Below are 16987 nucleotides of genomic sequence, written 5' to 3' on the forward strand. Positions count from 1 at the left end.
CATTAATCTTCCGTTCCCAGAGGTGCATTCTGCGTCCAGCAGCTAATTATAATCAGATTAACGCTTTCCCCGCAAAGTCTAATTAATTCTCCGCGAGTCCTAAAGCCGAGACTTTCATCACCCTGTTACTAAGTACTGCAAGTAATCAGACCAGCAGCTCTGCGTTTGATACAGCATTAACTTTCTAAAGTGCTGAAACAAGCAGTAAGGAGTAATGAGGACTGCAATTATCACGGGTTCTGTCTCGCCGAGAAATTAATAGTGGAAAGAGACAGAGCGGAGTGCAAATCGAAACAAATACACACTCACACACACACACACACAGTGAGACTTATGCACACACACACACACACACACATCACTTGACGTTGGCAGCCTGATGGCCCGTAAGTGTGACCAGTGTATAATGTATAATATACAAAGTAAAGTCTCATTTAATCAACCAAAGTGCTTTATAATTTACAAGCATTTTATAAAGCACTCTGGGACGCTACCTTACATGAGGGGTGCTATACAAGTGCTAATCATTTTAATAATTATTAATAATAATAATTTTGGTGTTGCTAATAGTGGGAGGAGTGCGGGGGGGCGGGAAGGGCAGAGAAATAGATGTAAACAAATAAAAATTATGGTGTGGAAGTGGTTGGTTGTGGGGGAGGGAGAGTTGTGGTTAGAAGCAGAGATGTTCTCAATTTATTGCTTGAGAATCTTTCCGACTTGCGCTTGGTGTTGTGAACATATAATGGCAATTCCCCACGTTCTGAGCCCTCGCTGCACAGGTCTGCAATTTTAGCCCGCAAACAGGGAGTCGATGTCAGTAATCTATAGAAGATATAGAATTTTAAACCCCATCCAGACTTCCCTATGCTGTGCACGTTGAGTTAAGACATTTTTCTTGTAAAAAAACTTCTTGTGTACCCATACATCAATCAGATGTTTCTGCAACAAAGGGGTTTATCTTGCACTGGGGGAATGGGGGAATATGTCACTAAGGATGTTAAGAGATTATTAACAGTATTTCAGGCTATGGGATGCAATGTATATACATCAAAGCATTGCAACAGAGAGATCCTCTTCGACCGTGCTTTCGATCTCCCTGCTTTCCCCTCTCCCCTCCACACTCCCCAACCCTGACCCCTACCTCAGGTCCGAAACTCTGTCTGTCCAGCGCCTTGGGACGTCCTCCCGACGTGAAAGGCGCTATACAAATGTAATTTTGTCGTTGTTGTGGTTGTTCACCCGTGGGAGCAGTTAACTTAGCTAACGAGTGGTTTAAAGTCTGGATGGCTTGACCTTATCTGCATTCTATTCTTTTCAGTTTATCTTCATGTTGGTTGTTTGACACAAAAAAAATTTCACTTGTAGCGTGATCAGGGATCTATAAGGTTGAGAGTTCTGAGAGATCGCACTAAAAGAACCCAAAGGGTATGTTATTTTGCTGAATTGTCATTGCATGTGTTTTTAAACAGGTTTCACCCGACATCTATAGTCACCTCAAATGACAAGGACAAATGTTTTTTTAATACGATTCTCTGTTAGCTGATTGCTTGCACATTAGCCGCATTTTTTTTGGGTTCCGGTTCCAATATTACCCAGTTATCATTAAAACTCTATCACTCTTAATCTTCCGCTCGTAAATCTTGTCCGATCTGCCGGGGAGTCTAAGAAAAAGGCAGCTTAGAAAATCATCGAAAAAAAAATAGTTTTCTTCCCTCAAGTTTTAATGAATAAACATTTGCTGGAAACAATGATTCAGTATTCCACAAGGAATTTCTCGAAGCGAGTGTTCCTGAACTGTATAGAAAGGCTGGTGGCAATCACATTAGTTTTTTTTTGACAAAATGGGAGTCTCACTTTAGCATAAATTTCCATACGTTAGTATAATTTGCACATCTCTTCGACGGAACCAGCCAGACTGCAACGGTTAGGTATTGTTAACGTTGCCACCACACGCGGCAAAGCTCCCACTGACTGGAATACTTCCCCGGCCCATATTTACAACTCCCATGCGCTCAATAATGCCTCTCCCACTTTTGAAGCGTAAACTGCGCTGCCTGTAATCATCAAGGACTTAATGAGTCAATCTGCACAAACAGAAGATTCTCTTTGGCAGAACAATTCCCCAGAGGCCCAGAGATTGTCATGGAAAAGGTAGTGCATGGCATCGGCTCCGTGGGGAAATGCAATTAAAATCACTGGCATCGTAAATAAAGTGTTGTGTGTTCAGTTGATATTGCACGCTTGTCGATTCTCCCCCCCCCCAAAGTTTTGTGCCAGGTTGTCCTGCACTCGGATCCTACCCAAACCCACTCCGAACTCCAGGCCAGTGAGCGCTCCCAGGTCTCCATCTATGCTGCTCTAAAGCCAAGAGTCAGGACGTGAAAAGAGCGAGCCATTGGTTACCTTTCCTAAGGTAGACATTTGACGTGGGGTCTACAGTGTCAAAACATCTCAAAATGCTTCTCAGGTAATTGCTGTCAAACGTAGTAACTGTACATGTGTAGGCAAGCACAGGAGTTGCATACAGTAGGTTATTCAACCCCTCAAATCTGTTCCGCCATTCTATTAGATCATGGCTGATCTGTACCTCAACTCCAATTACCCGCCTTTGTCTCACATCCCTTGATACCCTGACCTAACAAAAATCTATCCACTGCAGTCTTGAAAATTTGAATGAATCCAGCATCCACAGCCTTTTTGGGGGGAGCGAGTTCTGGATTTCCACGAGCCTTGCACGCAAGAGGCACCTCAAAGATCCAATGGTGTGAATGATCAGATTTATTTATCTGGAGGATTGTTGGTCAGGACACTCGGAGAAACACTCTCCTCTCCAACTTCCCTTCTGCGGCCTCCACTTCTCTCTCCCCGGAACCCCAGCTAAGGCGATCTCTCGTTGTGCACATCGCCTGTTTATCGCACCAACGAAGCACCATCGACGAGCTTACGTTCAAACCACTGCTCCCTTCACCTCCAGCAAAGGACCAACGCAGGCTAAATCTTACTGACTCACTGCGTCACTCTGCGGACATTCCACTTACCTGCCTGAGAAAACACGCACTTAAAATGTCCCTATTGATCTCACACAGCGCGTGGACATGCACTTAATTAAATCTAGACATTTGGCATTTCCAATACAAAACACTGGGGTGATAGAGACGTCTGACTCTCTTCACTTGAACAATTGCCGGAGTAATCAGACTGACAATCTGTTTCATTGAGCATTCTTCAGAGGAGTTGGGGGAGGGGGGGAAAGACATCCTTCTCTTATCGAGGAGGGTGAAGTGAAAGATCGCATTACCTCAGAGGCGTTGACTCGTCCCTCTTGAAACGAGCAGGTGCTTGGATCGTGAGTGCAGAGATTGCGGTATTTACACCAGTGGCAACGGAACGCGCTGTTCACGCAGGACAGGCACCTGGAAAGGCAAAGGCCACACAACACAAAAGGCGGCAGATTAGACAAACGGACTTCTCGCCGTGACCACAAGTGAACGTTGGCCCGGCAGTTTATTTCACAGATACGGGAACATCGGTTCGAACAGCAGTGACTCGTTTTGGGGGAGGATTTGGGAGTTAACCTTCCCCGACGTGTCTATAAAACAGGCGAATGACTCAAAATAGGAAACAATCTTACAGCTGATGGACGCTGCAGTTGAAGAACTTAAATTCCGTGCTTGCGAACATCCGTCCCGTCTCCTTGGATTTCAGTCGCAGTTCCACCCCGATCCAGTCTGCCGGAAGAACACAGCGGTTAGCGCTGAAAACTCTTAACGTGGATCGACTGCGTTGTCGCAAACCCTGGACGATTCCGCTTGTTTGCTGTGCGTAAAGGAATACGTTAACTGGTGGAAGAGATGGAGAACTTAGCTGCGAGAGCGGGCGAGCGGGCGAGTGAGCGAGCAAGAGGTAAAAAATAAATAATAATAATTCCCGTCCTGCCGAACGCAGAGGGGGAAAAATCCTGATCCTGGCGTGATCGACGTCAACGGAATTGGTAACGCAGAACGGAATCTTCCCTGGCAGAAGCTTTGGGCGTTCAAACCCTTTTGAATTGATACCGTGACACAAAAAAAAAGGAAAGAGTGATTAAAGGCCGTCACTTCTCTCAGCAGGCCCCGCTTTTCTTCCTGGGCTGTTGTGCACCTTCCCCGAGATCAAAAGGAGCGCTGCATTTTCATTTGAAACAATGCATCTTTGTCAGAGGCTGCTTGTAAGCGTTTTATTATCACAATCGCTTGCCTAAGTGATCATTTCTCACGTCAACCTGCAGCCTGGTTGGAAACAGGAATAATAAAATGATCTGACAAGACGCCGTGTCATTATTCACTTCAAACTTTTGCTTACTTCTCCCCACCCCCCCCCCATTGCCCCCAAATAAAAATAATCCTAAGGCTTAGCTCTTGATTTAATGGGAGCAATGGGTATGGGGGTGGGGGGGGCGGCGGTAAGTTTGTGACATTCCATAACAGAGTCCTTGTGACAGTTATCATGTTGGATTGATTATGGAAGCTCACAAATTTCCACCCAGTGTCTTTGTTTTTCCCTCTTAACAAACAGCCGGTTCTTCTCTGACTCCACGCCCACACACACAGGCCGAAGCCGGGGAGGGTGGGGGAGGGAGAAGGGCTCGGGAGTTTGTCTCAAGTCAAATGACATCATGGAAAGCATCAATCTGGCCTCTGCATTTTTTCGCTCCCATAGGAAGAAACTTAATTTGAAAAAATACACACATTTGTTTCGACGCAGTATTACATTTTTCCCCCTCCGCGCTGCAAACAGAACGTGCTGGGGAGCGGGGAAAGATAAGAGGGCGAAGACATTGAACGACCCCAAATGATGGTCTCAAATTGTTTATGGACCGTGAGAAAGCTCTTTACGTTCCAGAGCAGAACCCCTAGTGTAAGATAGCGTTCTGGGGGTGCATAAAATCCCGACCCTCTAAAGGTGCTGTGATGGCTGATCGGCATGTCTGCATTGACTGTGCGAGCGTGGGGGAAAGACAGGCAGCTCCCCGCCCTAACACGATAACCAACTTCTGAGTCACTGGGTTCCCCCCGACTTGACTTCCTGCACACGCATAGGAATTGATGTCAGCGGTGACCGAATGCCGAGGAAGTTGGCTTCTTTGGCTTCACCTGTGCGGCCCTGTGCTTCCAAGCACCGATGGGAGATGACTGCCTCTTAGTACACACCGTGAAGGGGCCAGCGGTAAAGCCCAGTTATAGCATTGGGTGGGATTCGATGGCGCCTCCCCCACCCCTTGAATGACGCGTAACAACCCATGTATCTTCAACCCATTCTAACCTCCCTCCTCGATAATGTTAGCATCCACCATTTTCCTGTTTCCCTGCCTCTACTCTCCGCTGTGAAAGTGGGAGTACTTGGGCTCTCAAATTGTTTTTATTGATTGGCTTTTTCGGTCACTGAAACACTCGAGATTATAAACGCTCGCCTGACAGACTCAGGCACGTCAATCTCCGATCGGGAAAGTGCAGCAAACAAGGAAGTGGGAGCCCTGAGTGACTGAGCTGGTTGCTGGCACCACCGAGGGATCACATCTGGATGGTTTTTCGGGAGGTCCCACACTCAGTGCAATTTCCATTATCCAATTCAGTAGCACTCAGGAAAATAACAGGGTCATGGGGAAACTGTGGTTGCACTCTAAGCAATTAGTTGCTATAATTTGATTTTGATGGGTTTTAATATGATCACACAAAGTCAACTGTGTCCTTTCCAAGGCAGAATGATGTGTGGGAGGAGGGGGAACGAGACGGCAATTTGAACTGAATTTGCTGATAAGTAAATAGTTGTGACGCAGATTATTTACTGCCTGGCTTTTCCCGCTGTAGGGTTCAGGGAGGGAGGCGTGAGGTGAGAGGGAAACCGAGCGGAGAGAGAACGAGAGATTTAGAGCAGGCGGGAGGGAGAATGAGAGTAAAGGAGAGGGCACAGACGTGGAAGGGATTGGAAGGGATAGGAAAGAGAGAGAGAAAGAGAGAGAGAGAGAGAGAGAAGAGAACCAAGGTGCAAAGAAAGAGTGAGTAGTTGAGATTGAGAAAAGAGATACGGGGAGAGAGACTGAGAGGCAAAAAGTTTGGGTTTAATTCATTGACCAAGAAGTGATGGAAGCCCTAACATTCCCGACCCACCAGGTTGCTTTGAGCTAACAATCCACCACCTTTGCTGATGGTTCCACAGGACTTCTCCTGGCCTTCAAATTGAATGACGCCAATGGCTTGGTGGGGACAACATCGTGGTCTGTACTTGTTTACAGTCAACGCTGAGCGCTCGATCAAAGCCAAAGGCAGGAGGACGGCAGAGAAGGGGAAGTGAATGAGATCACTGAGCAGCCAGGCACCACTTTCAGCCTCCGATGACTGTGACGCATTTCCCCGTGGGCTGCGTTCAGTCAGAAATTATCGGGCAAAAGATAAGAAACCTTTAAGTACGTCCACAAGCGAAAAAAAAACCCCCCACACGCAGACACCCCCCTGACTGCAGGAAAGTCTCCTGCTTCGCTTCAAAAAAAAAAGTTCTAATTGAAGTTGCTTGACCTCACAAGTACTCAATTCAAAAGCATTCACCGAAATAATAAGGTCCTGTTTAAATGCCCGGTAGTTCAAGATAAACCATCAAAAACAAATGCCGACCTCAACCCTGGGTGTGTTTGCTAAACAAACAAACTGGGTTTCCACCAGCTAATCCTGTACTGGGTTCCCAGCAGTTTCACGTTATCTTGATCTCTCTCTTGTTCTATTGGCCTCCACTAACTTTCTTTGGCCTCAGGCAGCATCATGTAATGTCACTGTGTCGTGTCCCCGTGCACAGGGCTCAGCTCTTGCTTTTGGGTTTCAGCTGGTGAGACTCCAGCAGTTACCCCGATGCACAATCTGGGTTGCCCCCACTCCCCTCCCCCCACACCCCTCCCCCACCACCCAAGCCTTGGATCTTTCCAACCTGCGCCTAGTACTTTCCGGAATTAGGGAAGGAGGATGCATCCCTCCAGAGAGAAAGAGAGAGAGAGAAAGTGTGCATTCTGTTCCAACCATCTATCTCTGGGATTTCCGTGTGTAGGTGGGATGCAGGGAGATCTCAGTTTGGTTTGGATACTCTTTGAGCGCGGTGATGGGTTTCCGAATATGTCAGACACCCGGCTAACCAAAAAGAACAGGAGATTAACTAACGGAGAGGGGCGCTGCTCTGGCCATTTCCCTTACCCTGATCTGTGACAATGGCGGGCACGTCTTTGGCAGCCGGTGACACGCACATGATCTCGTCGCCCAGCACCAGTCCTTCGACCTCAGTCAAGTCCTTGAAAGCACAGACCACCCCCGCGGAGAGGTCTGGGACGTCGCTAACTTTCAGGGTGAGCTGCGGGGGGGAGAGAGAGAGAGAGAGGTGCAAAAATTAGAACTCTGTTTAACTCGCGACACGATAATGATCTGCTTTCTTCTGTACTTCCAGTCAGCAACCGCGGCAACTTTCAGGCTCGGTTTGGATGCGCTGTCGAGAGCTGCCTCAAGCCCAGGCCTCATAGGAGCACCTGCTGCCACACAGAGCGAGGACTTTCCTTTCTCGACACTATCCGTCATATGTGGCTCCCAGTAAAATTAATGTCAGGTTGTTCTGCAGACTTTAATCTGTTCAAAATTATCCACATCAATCACTGAATGTACTGAGCTCCCCCGCAAGCATGACAGCCTGAGGCAACGCTTACTAATTACATTTGTGCGGCGCCTTCCACGTCGGGAGGACGTCCCAAGGCGCTGGACAGTCAGGGATTTGGACCCGAGCTGGGGGTGGGGGGGGGGGGGGTAGGGTTAGGAGGGTGACCGAACGCACAATGTAAAGTTGCTGAGGTAATGAGGGAGCAAACGCGGACGTTTATTTCGCTGGTTAGCGGATGCTGACCTGTACGGTGTGCTCGGACACAGAGATGCTGTTGGGCCGGATGCTCAGCTTGACGCACTGGTCGATAACGGCCGCGAATCGGTGAGGCTCCTCTGCCCGCTCGCACTTGTCTCTCCTCGAGCACCTGGGAAGGGGAAGCAGAGGAACAGAGCGACGGGTGAACGGGAGGAATCCAGAAACGACCGACTCACAATATTTAATATTGTAAGTGAATAAGCGTTATATTCAATTCCGTCGTTTAATTCACCCCGGGCCACAGTGAACTCAAAACGTTCCCCTTCTTCACAGAGAGATATCGGTAGCCAAACTCCATTAAAGACTTACAAACCACTTGAGACTCCATTCAGCTCGGTCATTATGACCCAAGCTGTGTGCCGTTCTCTAACTACTCACCCCCTGCGGTCACGCGCACAGAACGCCCCCCCACCCCAGCCCCCTCCACCACCCCCTTGGGTTTACATCCAGGCCGCTCAGAATCAATTCGCCAGCCGTGGGAGGAATTCATTTGAATTAAATTAGCCGCTCAACACACTGCGCACCAGGCTTTAGACGGGTAGGTTTGCTCAGTAACCTTCTGCTGTCCAGGGTTTCAGCGCCAAAAGTGAGATCCCAAGGTCCGGAAAGGAGGTCAAGGCCTTTCATATCTCCCTGCTCTGCTGTCGAGCTTATGACGCTCTATGTCAGCCAGCCGCAGCAGGTTATTTCTAAAGGTACGTAAGGATGATGCTTAGCTGGGTGTGACCTGTACGGACTGACGCATTGTGACCGGGTGATATCACCGAACTTGCTTCTCGAAGAGGAGACGGGATCCAGAGGAAAATATTTTCAGACTCGACACTCGTAACCTCTGGAACTCCCTCCCTCTCCCACTCTCTATCTGTCGTCAATCACGTGTCCTCCTGACGTGAAAAGCAGCTGTTGTACATCAATGTAAATTGTGTTGTTTTGTAAAACCTTTTTCGCCCACAAAACATCCACTTGACAGTATATTCTGGGAAGCGCCTTGAGACGCCTCGAAGACGTGAGAAGGCGCTGTATCAAATGCAAGGATTATTATTATTATTTTTGCCTCTCAGACCAGACCTACGGTAACTGAACCATCTCTCTCGCCCCCCCCCCCCACCCACTCCCTTGCTTTGCATCTAACCCCGCCACTGAAAGCGCTACGTAAATGCATGTTCGCTGCTGTGCTTCAATTGTATACTGGAGAGGGAAAAATGCCTCATTATCCTCTGCACATCATTTATACAACGCATTCCCGTTTTCATTAAGCAGGACAAATTGTGAGCGCGTTAACGCATTCCGAACTTCCAATCGCTAAACTAAACTGACTAGGTCTGCGGAAATTTTTCTGTATTATTTAATATTTGCTCACCCTCAAGAACCCGATACGGCTGATTAATGCGGAGCGGGGTTTCTCTTGAATAATGATGAATTGATTTTTAATTCCTTGCGCTGATTTGGAATTCCCACTGAAAGTATTTGGTCGGTTCCAGTGTGTGCTCTTTAGCCGTACAACCTTCATGAATATTTAACTCTCACCTCCAACCTCCAGAGACGGAGCAGATGATGTCAAAGACTGAGCAGGTGATGGAGCGAGACGGGGGAAGCGAGGAGTGATGGGCGGGGGGGGGGGGGGCGGAAAAAAAAAGCATCGGAAAACAAAATGACTGCAGCAGCTGATTCTGCCTGGGACATGCTTGCAATTCTGTCTGCATTTTGCCCTCTGCATTTTCTGCGTAACTGGTTTGTATTGCAAACGTGCAGTTCAGGGCATCTGATAATAATAATAATCCTTGCGTTTGATACAGCGCCTTATCACGTCTTCGAGACGTCTCAAAGCGCTTCGGAGGTTATGCTGTGAAGAGAATTGACGGTGTATTCTGTGGGCGAAACGCGGCAGCCAACTGCGCCCAGCGGTGTCCCCACGGATAGTCGTGGATTGAGCGACCGCAGTATTTTGGAGGGTCTATTACTCCCCGGAAAGCAATCTGCCAATCCACTAAAAAATGGGTTCCTGCTTACTGCTAGGTAAGCAGAGGTGTGTGGAGTCAGGAAACTTGCTTAACATCTCGCCCTGCCCTAGAACTGCACGCCAGTACACTCAGCAATAATTTCCCCTGAAGCAGTTTACTGTAGATTATTCTGATATGGAAACCTGATACAGTGATACCCAAAAAAAAACAACCACCAGGCATTAACCCTCTATGCGAACGCCAGTTTAACCTCACAGAGATGTGAGGAGGCAAGGGTAAAATACAGCAACAACAACTTGCATTCATATAGTGTCTCGTTGCTTCGAATACACGGGGCTTCAAACAGTACAGCGTTTATCCGAAACCCAAACCGTTTCCCGTTTGCGTGCGACAGGTTTATCATTACTGCGGGCACAGAGTTGACACAGTCCTGCCCGCCAGCACCCTAATGTTTTTGTTTGATAAAACCACAGTCCGGTGTGACTTAGTCGAGCCACAGCTCCGTCACCTAGTCACGCACCTTCCAGACACACCGGGCTGACTGCAAACAATAAGACGGAAACCCGACCACAAAACAGAGCGGGGCGTGATAAACAACAGATGGAAAGAGCAATTTCGAAGCTGTAACCCCAACCCGAAGGGCTCGGAGTCTCGTGTTTGCCAATTGAACTCCCTCGATCAGATTCCAATCTCACGATCGGTTCCTGCACAGTCCTGTCCCTCATTTCCGTGCGGACGCAAATGCTCTCGCCGTCTGTTTCGCCTCGCTGCCTGCCTCGGGCCGTTCTTGACCTCTGACTGGGTTCTCATAAAACTCGCCAGGTTCACATCAGAGTTTACAAGTCTCCTGTTGCACCAGCTGTATTTCTGAGTGACTGATGAGGTGTTAATCTCTGATGCGCACCTTTGACATGTGGTTTCACTTGTAATCACGCTGCAGGTCAGTGCTTGTGTGCGTTACGTAACAAAGACATTGATTAGATTAAGACTGCCCGGGGCCTCATTCCCCACACTGATGTGGCGGAAATGTGAGTGTGTGTGTGGAGGCGGGGGGGCTGACAGACCTCAAGAGCCCCTCTGCTCTTAACATCAGCTGCTGGGTTGGTGGGCGGGGGGGGGGGGATGGGATGAAGGACATACATGGGATTAAGTGGTGATTGGATGGGTTTCGGAGAAAGTGGGATTGGGGGAAACCGGTGAGGATGCAGGAAACTTGCGTTGAGAACAATCAAGGTGTTGAGACAAATGGCCTTTTTTCCTGCTCTAAAAGAGTTCCTTTACAGATGATAGGAGGTGCGTACATGTTGTTCTTCAAGTTATATCCTCATCCCATGATTGGGGCTTTCAGCATATCTGCCCCACCCTCTGGAATTCCATGCCTACACTGAGGTCACCTCTCCCCTCTCCCATACTCTCTACTCTACTGCTTTTCAGCCCTCTACCAGGAGAGGAAGTACAGAGAAAAACAGGGCATTGTGTGCACTCAGAGAGTTCAACAATTCCGTAGGTTGACCTCCGTTTCAATTCCTCTCTAGGTTTCCTCTTGGTGATAAAGTGCTGAAAGTCATTTACAACTGATCGCACACGCAGTAATCTACCCTGCGACGATCTGAATATCCCTGGCCCTAAAGTGAAGTGGTTGGTTACTGTGGGATCGTTACAAACGCAAATGATTGGACAACGAGAGCAAAAGGTTATGGGGTTCAAGCCCCCAAGTCAGGGACTTTGAACTCAGTCTAGGCTGGCACTTCAGTGAGTGCCCACACCCATTGCAGCTGACTGGGGCATTTAGATGAGACGTTAAACCGAGGTCCCATCTGCCTGTACAGATCGCATGGCACTGTTTGAAAATAGAAGGGAGTTTTTCTCTCCCAGTATCCTGGCCAACAATCCCCCACCCGCCACACCCCCGCCTCACTGCCACTGCCGTGTGCAAATTTGCTGCCGTGTTTGCCTACAAAACACACAGTCACTACACTTTGCAGGTCAAGGGTAGTGACGGGCAAGAGGGGATTTGGCCCTGCCTTGGAACGGTTTTCAAAAAGCTTCCATCAAATGTCCCACAGCGTACTGCGACTAACCAGCTCAGAATTGGCATTATTATTACACACACACACACACACACACTGCCTATTTAATAAGAAGAAATCAATGTTGAACTCTCCACAGCATTACGACAATAATGAACTCAGAGAGGTGTTCTGTAATTAAGTAATATTGATTGAGATGATGTGTACAGCCTTATGTCCAACCCAATAGAATGATGCATTATTCGCCATTATTTCATGCTCCGAGCTCGAGGAAACTACAACACAATCCCCAGTGTTATTACATGCCCATGCTTCACAATTATATATTGCATGTTACAGTACTTTGACTTTTCATTAACTCAAGAGTGGCTGAAACGATTAACCATCCGACTTGGTACCAGATGAACTTCCAGCACTTAAGACTTCTACGCCTAATGTTTATAACCAATTACGACTTATTAAAATCAGCCATTTTACATATTTATTGGCTTTCGCGCTGGCAGTTATGTGAAGCTCTGCTCTGATCTCCTCATCAAAGACAGGAGCTGAGCATCCCTCCAGAAAACGTGGACAATTAGGTCTCCTGCGCACTTAATCACCTCTTTGGATAGCTTGAGCCTTAGCGGAGATTTATTCCTTGATTTACGGCTGACTTCGTAACCTTTTTGTGACGAACTAAAGACCACAAAGGGTACTTTGTGGAATTCATGAAAGTAACCCATCATCTGGGCGAAGTGTGTGCACTGAGACCCAGCCGTTCACACCGTGATAATGGCATTTCGCATTTGACAAAACGTGTGTCGTCTACAGCTATTGTAAAAGCTCCTCTGGTGACTCTCGCTGAGTAAATGCACAAACCTGGTAATTACAGCGAGAAATAACGATCAGGAAACTTCCAGATTCTTTCTCTGGGCCTGAACGGAGTTCGAGGACAACAGTGTAGATGGCTGAAGAGGGAGAGGGGTGGAGAGAAGGGATGCTATAGTGTCGAGGGCGATGGGGAGGCGAGAGCAATGACTAGGATTTCACGCTCACTGCGTGAATCGCTGCGTGAAACATGTACTTCAGTCAGCGCTCTATCAATGCAAGTTGTTGTTGTTTGTGGATTCGAAGACAAGAGATCAAACTTCCCCGAATCGAACTCGTCCGTGTTAAATAAAATGACAGCATCGCTTCCCCTGTTTCAATCCGTCACTTTCAGCCGACATGCAGCGACTTTAATAAGCAGTTCTAAACGAGAATATTCGACATGACTTCACACTCCTCAGACTCCTCCTTACTGATCAAACCCTCAAAGCCATCAGGCGTTCAGCACTGACGGGCTCCGGTAATAAAGCCATACGTCAATTTTTTTCCAAGCTGTCAGAATGGTACTGTGCTGTAGTGATCCTTCACGCTGTAATGACCCAGTGGAGCCCAATCCTCGGTACTGAGGGAATATTCCTTTTGCAGAGGTAAGCAATTATGTTGTCGCCAAAAAAAAAGACACTATAATACCACGGTATTCATGAATTGCATTATATTAACTGACAAATGCTCCGTGTTAGTCCCGTAATTAGCTGTCGTCTGCGAAACAGTTTTCTGATGTGTTCCGACGCCTAAACTGAACAGTTCGGTTCTATTTGCAACTCCAAAGAAACGAACCGAGGGGCTTTAACCTCTCCGCCCAGGTTTAATGTCTAAGCTTATGCAGTTCAAGGATTTTCCAAAAAAATTAATTTGCAAGTAAAACAGACACACACAGGCTTATAGGTGTACTTGGAAGCAAGTCTATACAGAATTGATTGAAGTTAACTACTGGCTGCCTTGCTTGGTGCGGGAGTGGATAGAAATGTCTGCACTCAACAGTCAACTGGATGCATTTTCACCCCAACCTCGTCTGCCTGCTCCAAGCCCAGGGATTGTTTAGTTTCCTTGGATTGAGATTCCTGCTCTGGCATCGGACCAATTTTGATGACAGGATTTTCCCGAAGGCGAAGAGATTTCTTTTTTTGGGTCAGCCGGGTGTCTGGCACACGCGGAAACCCATTACCGCGCGTTAAGAGTATCCGAACCAAACTGAGAATACCCTGCATCCCACCTACACATGGAGAGCCCAGAGATAAGAGTGTTGGAATGGAATGTGCTCTCTCTCTCTCTCTCTCTCTGTCTCTCCCTGGATGGACGCATCCTGCTTTACCTAATTCTGGAAAGTATTAGGAGCAGGTTTAGCAAGAGGGTGAAGAGCAGTGGACCTAAGTGCTATCAGAAAGAAAATCACTGTCTTGTTTTCCATCGCCCAGGCAGGTATAATTAAACATTTAAACGCTTGCTGAGCAAGCTTTGTGCTGTAACAGTTTTGTGTGTGGTCAGGTTACCCGAGGGATGCCGACTGGAAGGGCGCTTTTGTCTCGCACTTGAAATTGACTCGATGCCCATTCGCCCACAGTTATTCTACACCTTTGAGGTCGGTTTCCATGCAGAACATCAGGACAAAAGAATTTGCTGGGCGAACGGTCCATCCATTACACCTTCCACCATTCTGGCAGTCGCATGACAAAAATATGCAGTCAGTTGACTTCACGGTGCATCCTGTGAAGCGCTTTGAGACGGCTCGAAGACCTGATGAGCCGCTGTATCAAATGCAAGGATTGTTATTTGTATTGTTATGACTTGTCGTGTCCCAAATTGTCCTCTGTGTTATTTCCTAACAGACATCTATCTCATCTGTCCTTGAGAGGATAGATACTTTCTGCTTCCCCCATCTCCTAGGGAGCCGGTTCTGTACCTTTACTACTCGCTCACTGAAAGAGTGTTTCCTACTTTTTTTCCCCATAGAAAAGGCATTAAACCAGCGCAGACTATAGTTTAACTGCAGCAGGAAATATGGTTGACGTGCATTCTCAAAGATATAATTTGACCCTGAACCTTATCGTGTTGAAAAATCTCAAAGCGCTTCTCACAGTGAGTTGCTTTGAAGTGTGGCTACTTTTGTTGCCTCGGCGAAAGCAGCAGCTAATCTACAAAGCCATCGTCCCACAAACGGCAATGATATAAAGAACTAATCAATCTTTTTTTCTTTGGGGTGGGGGTGGGGGGACTTTTAATGGAGGAAGAATATTGACCAGGATACTTGAACTCTACGCTCTCGTGAAAATAGTCCCATTTGAACCTGAATTGTCAAAACTGCCAGACACGGCCTCAGTTTTACCGCCTCCCCCACCCCTCCAACAAAGGAGCTCTCTCCCCCAGCGCTGCACTGGAGTGCCATCCTAGATAGCAAGCTCAAGTCCTGGTGTGGAGGCTTGAACCTGTCACCTACTGCGCCAGAGGCAAGAGATGCGCCAACGATGCCAAACAGGCGCATACAAATACTGTGATGCGAGAAGATGTCGTACGTTTTGATGACAACCGCAACAACAACTTGCATTTACGTGGCACCCTTCACTCAGGAAAGGCATGTGGTCCTGTTTGGGACCTATTTCCAATGGTGTTTTGAGTTTCCAACACAGTGAGAGATAGCAACATCCGAAAACCACCTTAAAAAAAATCCTTTGTTCTCAGCTACTGAAGTTCTAGTACAGGCACGAAATTATTATTCTCTCTGACGCACTTTACACAAGGTACTTTGTTGTGTATTCATTCGGAAGCCGATATTTATGGCTGTGCACAGCACCGGAGGTGTAGGCGGTTGATTTCCATAAACGACAGAGGCCTTCATTCTTCAAAGAGCCAATAAATGTGCTTGTGATAAACATGTGAAAGAATATATTTTCTTTTTAAAAAAATACCAGATCTATAATCTTCAAAATCTTGAAGTGTGCAGACTCGATTAACTTCAGAAATGCGATACGCCTGATTTTCATTCTTTTCTAACTCACCAACTTGGCCCCATGAGTCATTTATGACTTTGCCAAGTCTGTTTACTTGAAATCTTGCAGAATTTATCATGGAATTTATTATGGAAATAACCTCGGGGCACGAGTATTCAAAGTTCCTCAATCCAACTCAACTACAAATGGCTGCATACATATTGTTATCCGGTCTGTCTTGCAATAATTTAGGCGGTAACGGGCGTCAGCACTCTCGCCTGTGAGTCAGAAGGTTCAAGGAGTGTGGTGTGCTGCACTGTCCTTCAGACGAGACGCTGAACTGAGGTCCCGTCTCCCCGTTCGTTCACTCTCAGTCTGAGGGACGTCTGGGTTCAAACCCAGAACCAGAGAGAGAGAGATGTGAGACATGGTCCCCCCTCAAAGGGCTAACTGGCCACAAACTTCCAGGCCAACAGTGTGTCCACCTCCTCTCTTTCCATTTGCTGCTGCCCTTTCAGACAAACTGTCCCCTAATACTTTCCTCCCTTCCTCCCTCCTTTCCTCCCTCCTTCGCTCCCTCCCCACGATAACGTTGGAAAGAGCTGAATGTGATGAGACAATCCGAATCATGAAACGAAAAGGAAGAAGACGCCTTCTGTGAAGCCGAGGAATAAACACGGCACAGCACATCCGCTCAACACTTACATGTTGTGAAGCACGCACCAGCCGCAGTGGGGGTCTCCCGAACTCAGGCACTCGCTGCAGGTTTCGTACTGTTCACACGACTCCACTGGTACCCTCGAGAGCTGCGGGAGGAAACAAACACACGATGAAGCAAATAAACAACACAGCCTGACGTCTGGAGTCACATCCCAGCTGTGGCCAGCACGTACTTCTTAATTCTCTTGTCATTTATTTCCTTCCCTCCCTTCTCCCTCCCTCCCTCCCCCCCCCCCCATCCACCTTCTTACCACCGCTGTGCGCAATTAGCTGCCATATTTCGCCCACAAACTATACAGTCAACTCGCTCTACAGTAAATCCCGTGAAGCGCTTTGAGACGTCTCGAAGATGTGATGTGATAAGATACTATAAACTGAGGACCCTTCTGCGCCTGATCAGATGGTCGTTTAAAATCCCATGGCGCTATTGGAAAAGAGAAGGCAGTTTCTCTTTCCTGGTGTCCCGACCAACAATCCCACCTCTCCCCCCACCCCACCCGATAAAATTGGTAATTCGCCTCACGGCTGGCTGTTTGTGGGGCATCGCTGTGCGCAAATTGGC

General features: G+C 47.6%; 1 protein-coding gene across 1 annotated transcript in view; it reads right to left on the reverse strand.

The window, feature by feature from the left end:
- LOC103182525 (plexin-A2) overlaps window positions 1-16987 on the reverse strand; it is a 192229-nt gene that overhangs the window by 69717 nt on the left and 105525 nt on the right. Inside the window, 5 exon segments of the mRNA XM_007899589.2 lie at window positions 3299-3413; window positions 3632-3728; window positions 7215-7368; window positions 7909-8032; window positions 16411-16511. Of these exon segments, the coding sequence (XP_007897780.2) occupies window positions 3299-3413; window positions 3632-3728; window positions 7215-7368; window positions 7909-8032; window positions 16411-16511 (591 nt within the window).

This window comes from Callorhinchus milii, unplaced genomic scaffold (assembly GCF_018977255.1).
Source record: "Callorhinchus milii isolate IMCB2004 unplaced genomic scaffold, IMCB_Cmil_1.0 Scaffold19, whole genome shotgun sequence".
Classification (NCBI taxonomy): Eukaryota; Metazoa; Chordata; class Chondrichthyes; order Chimaeriformes; family Callorhinchidae; genus Callorhinchus; species Callorhinchus milii.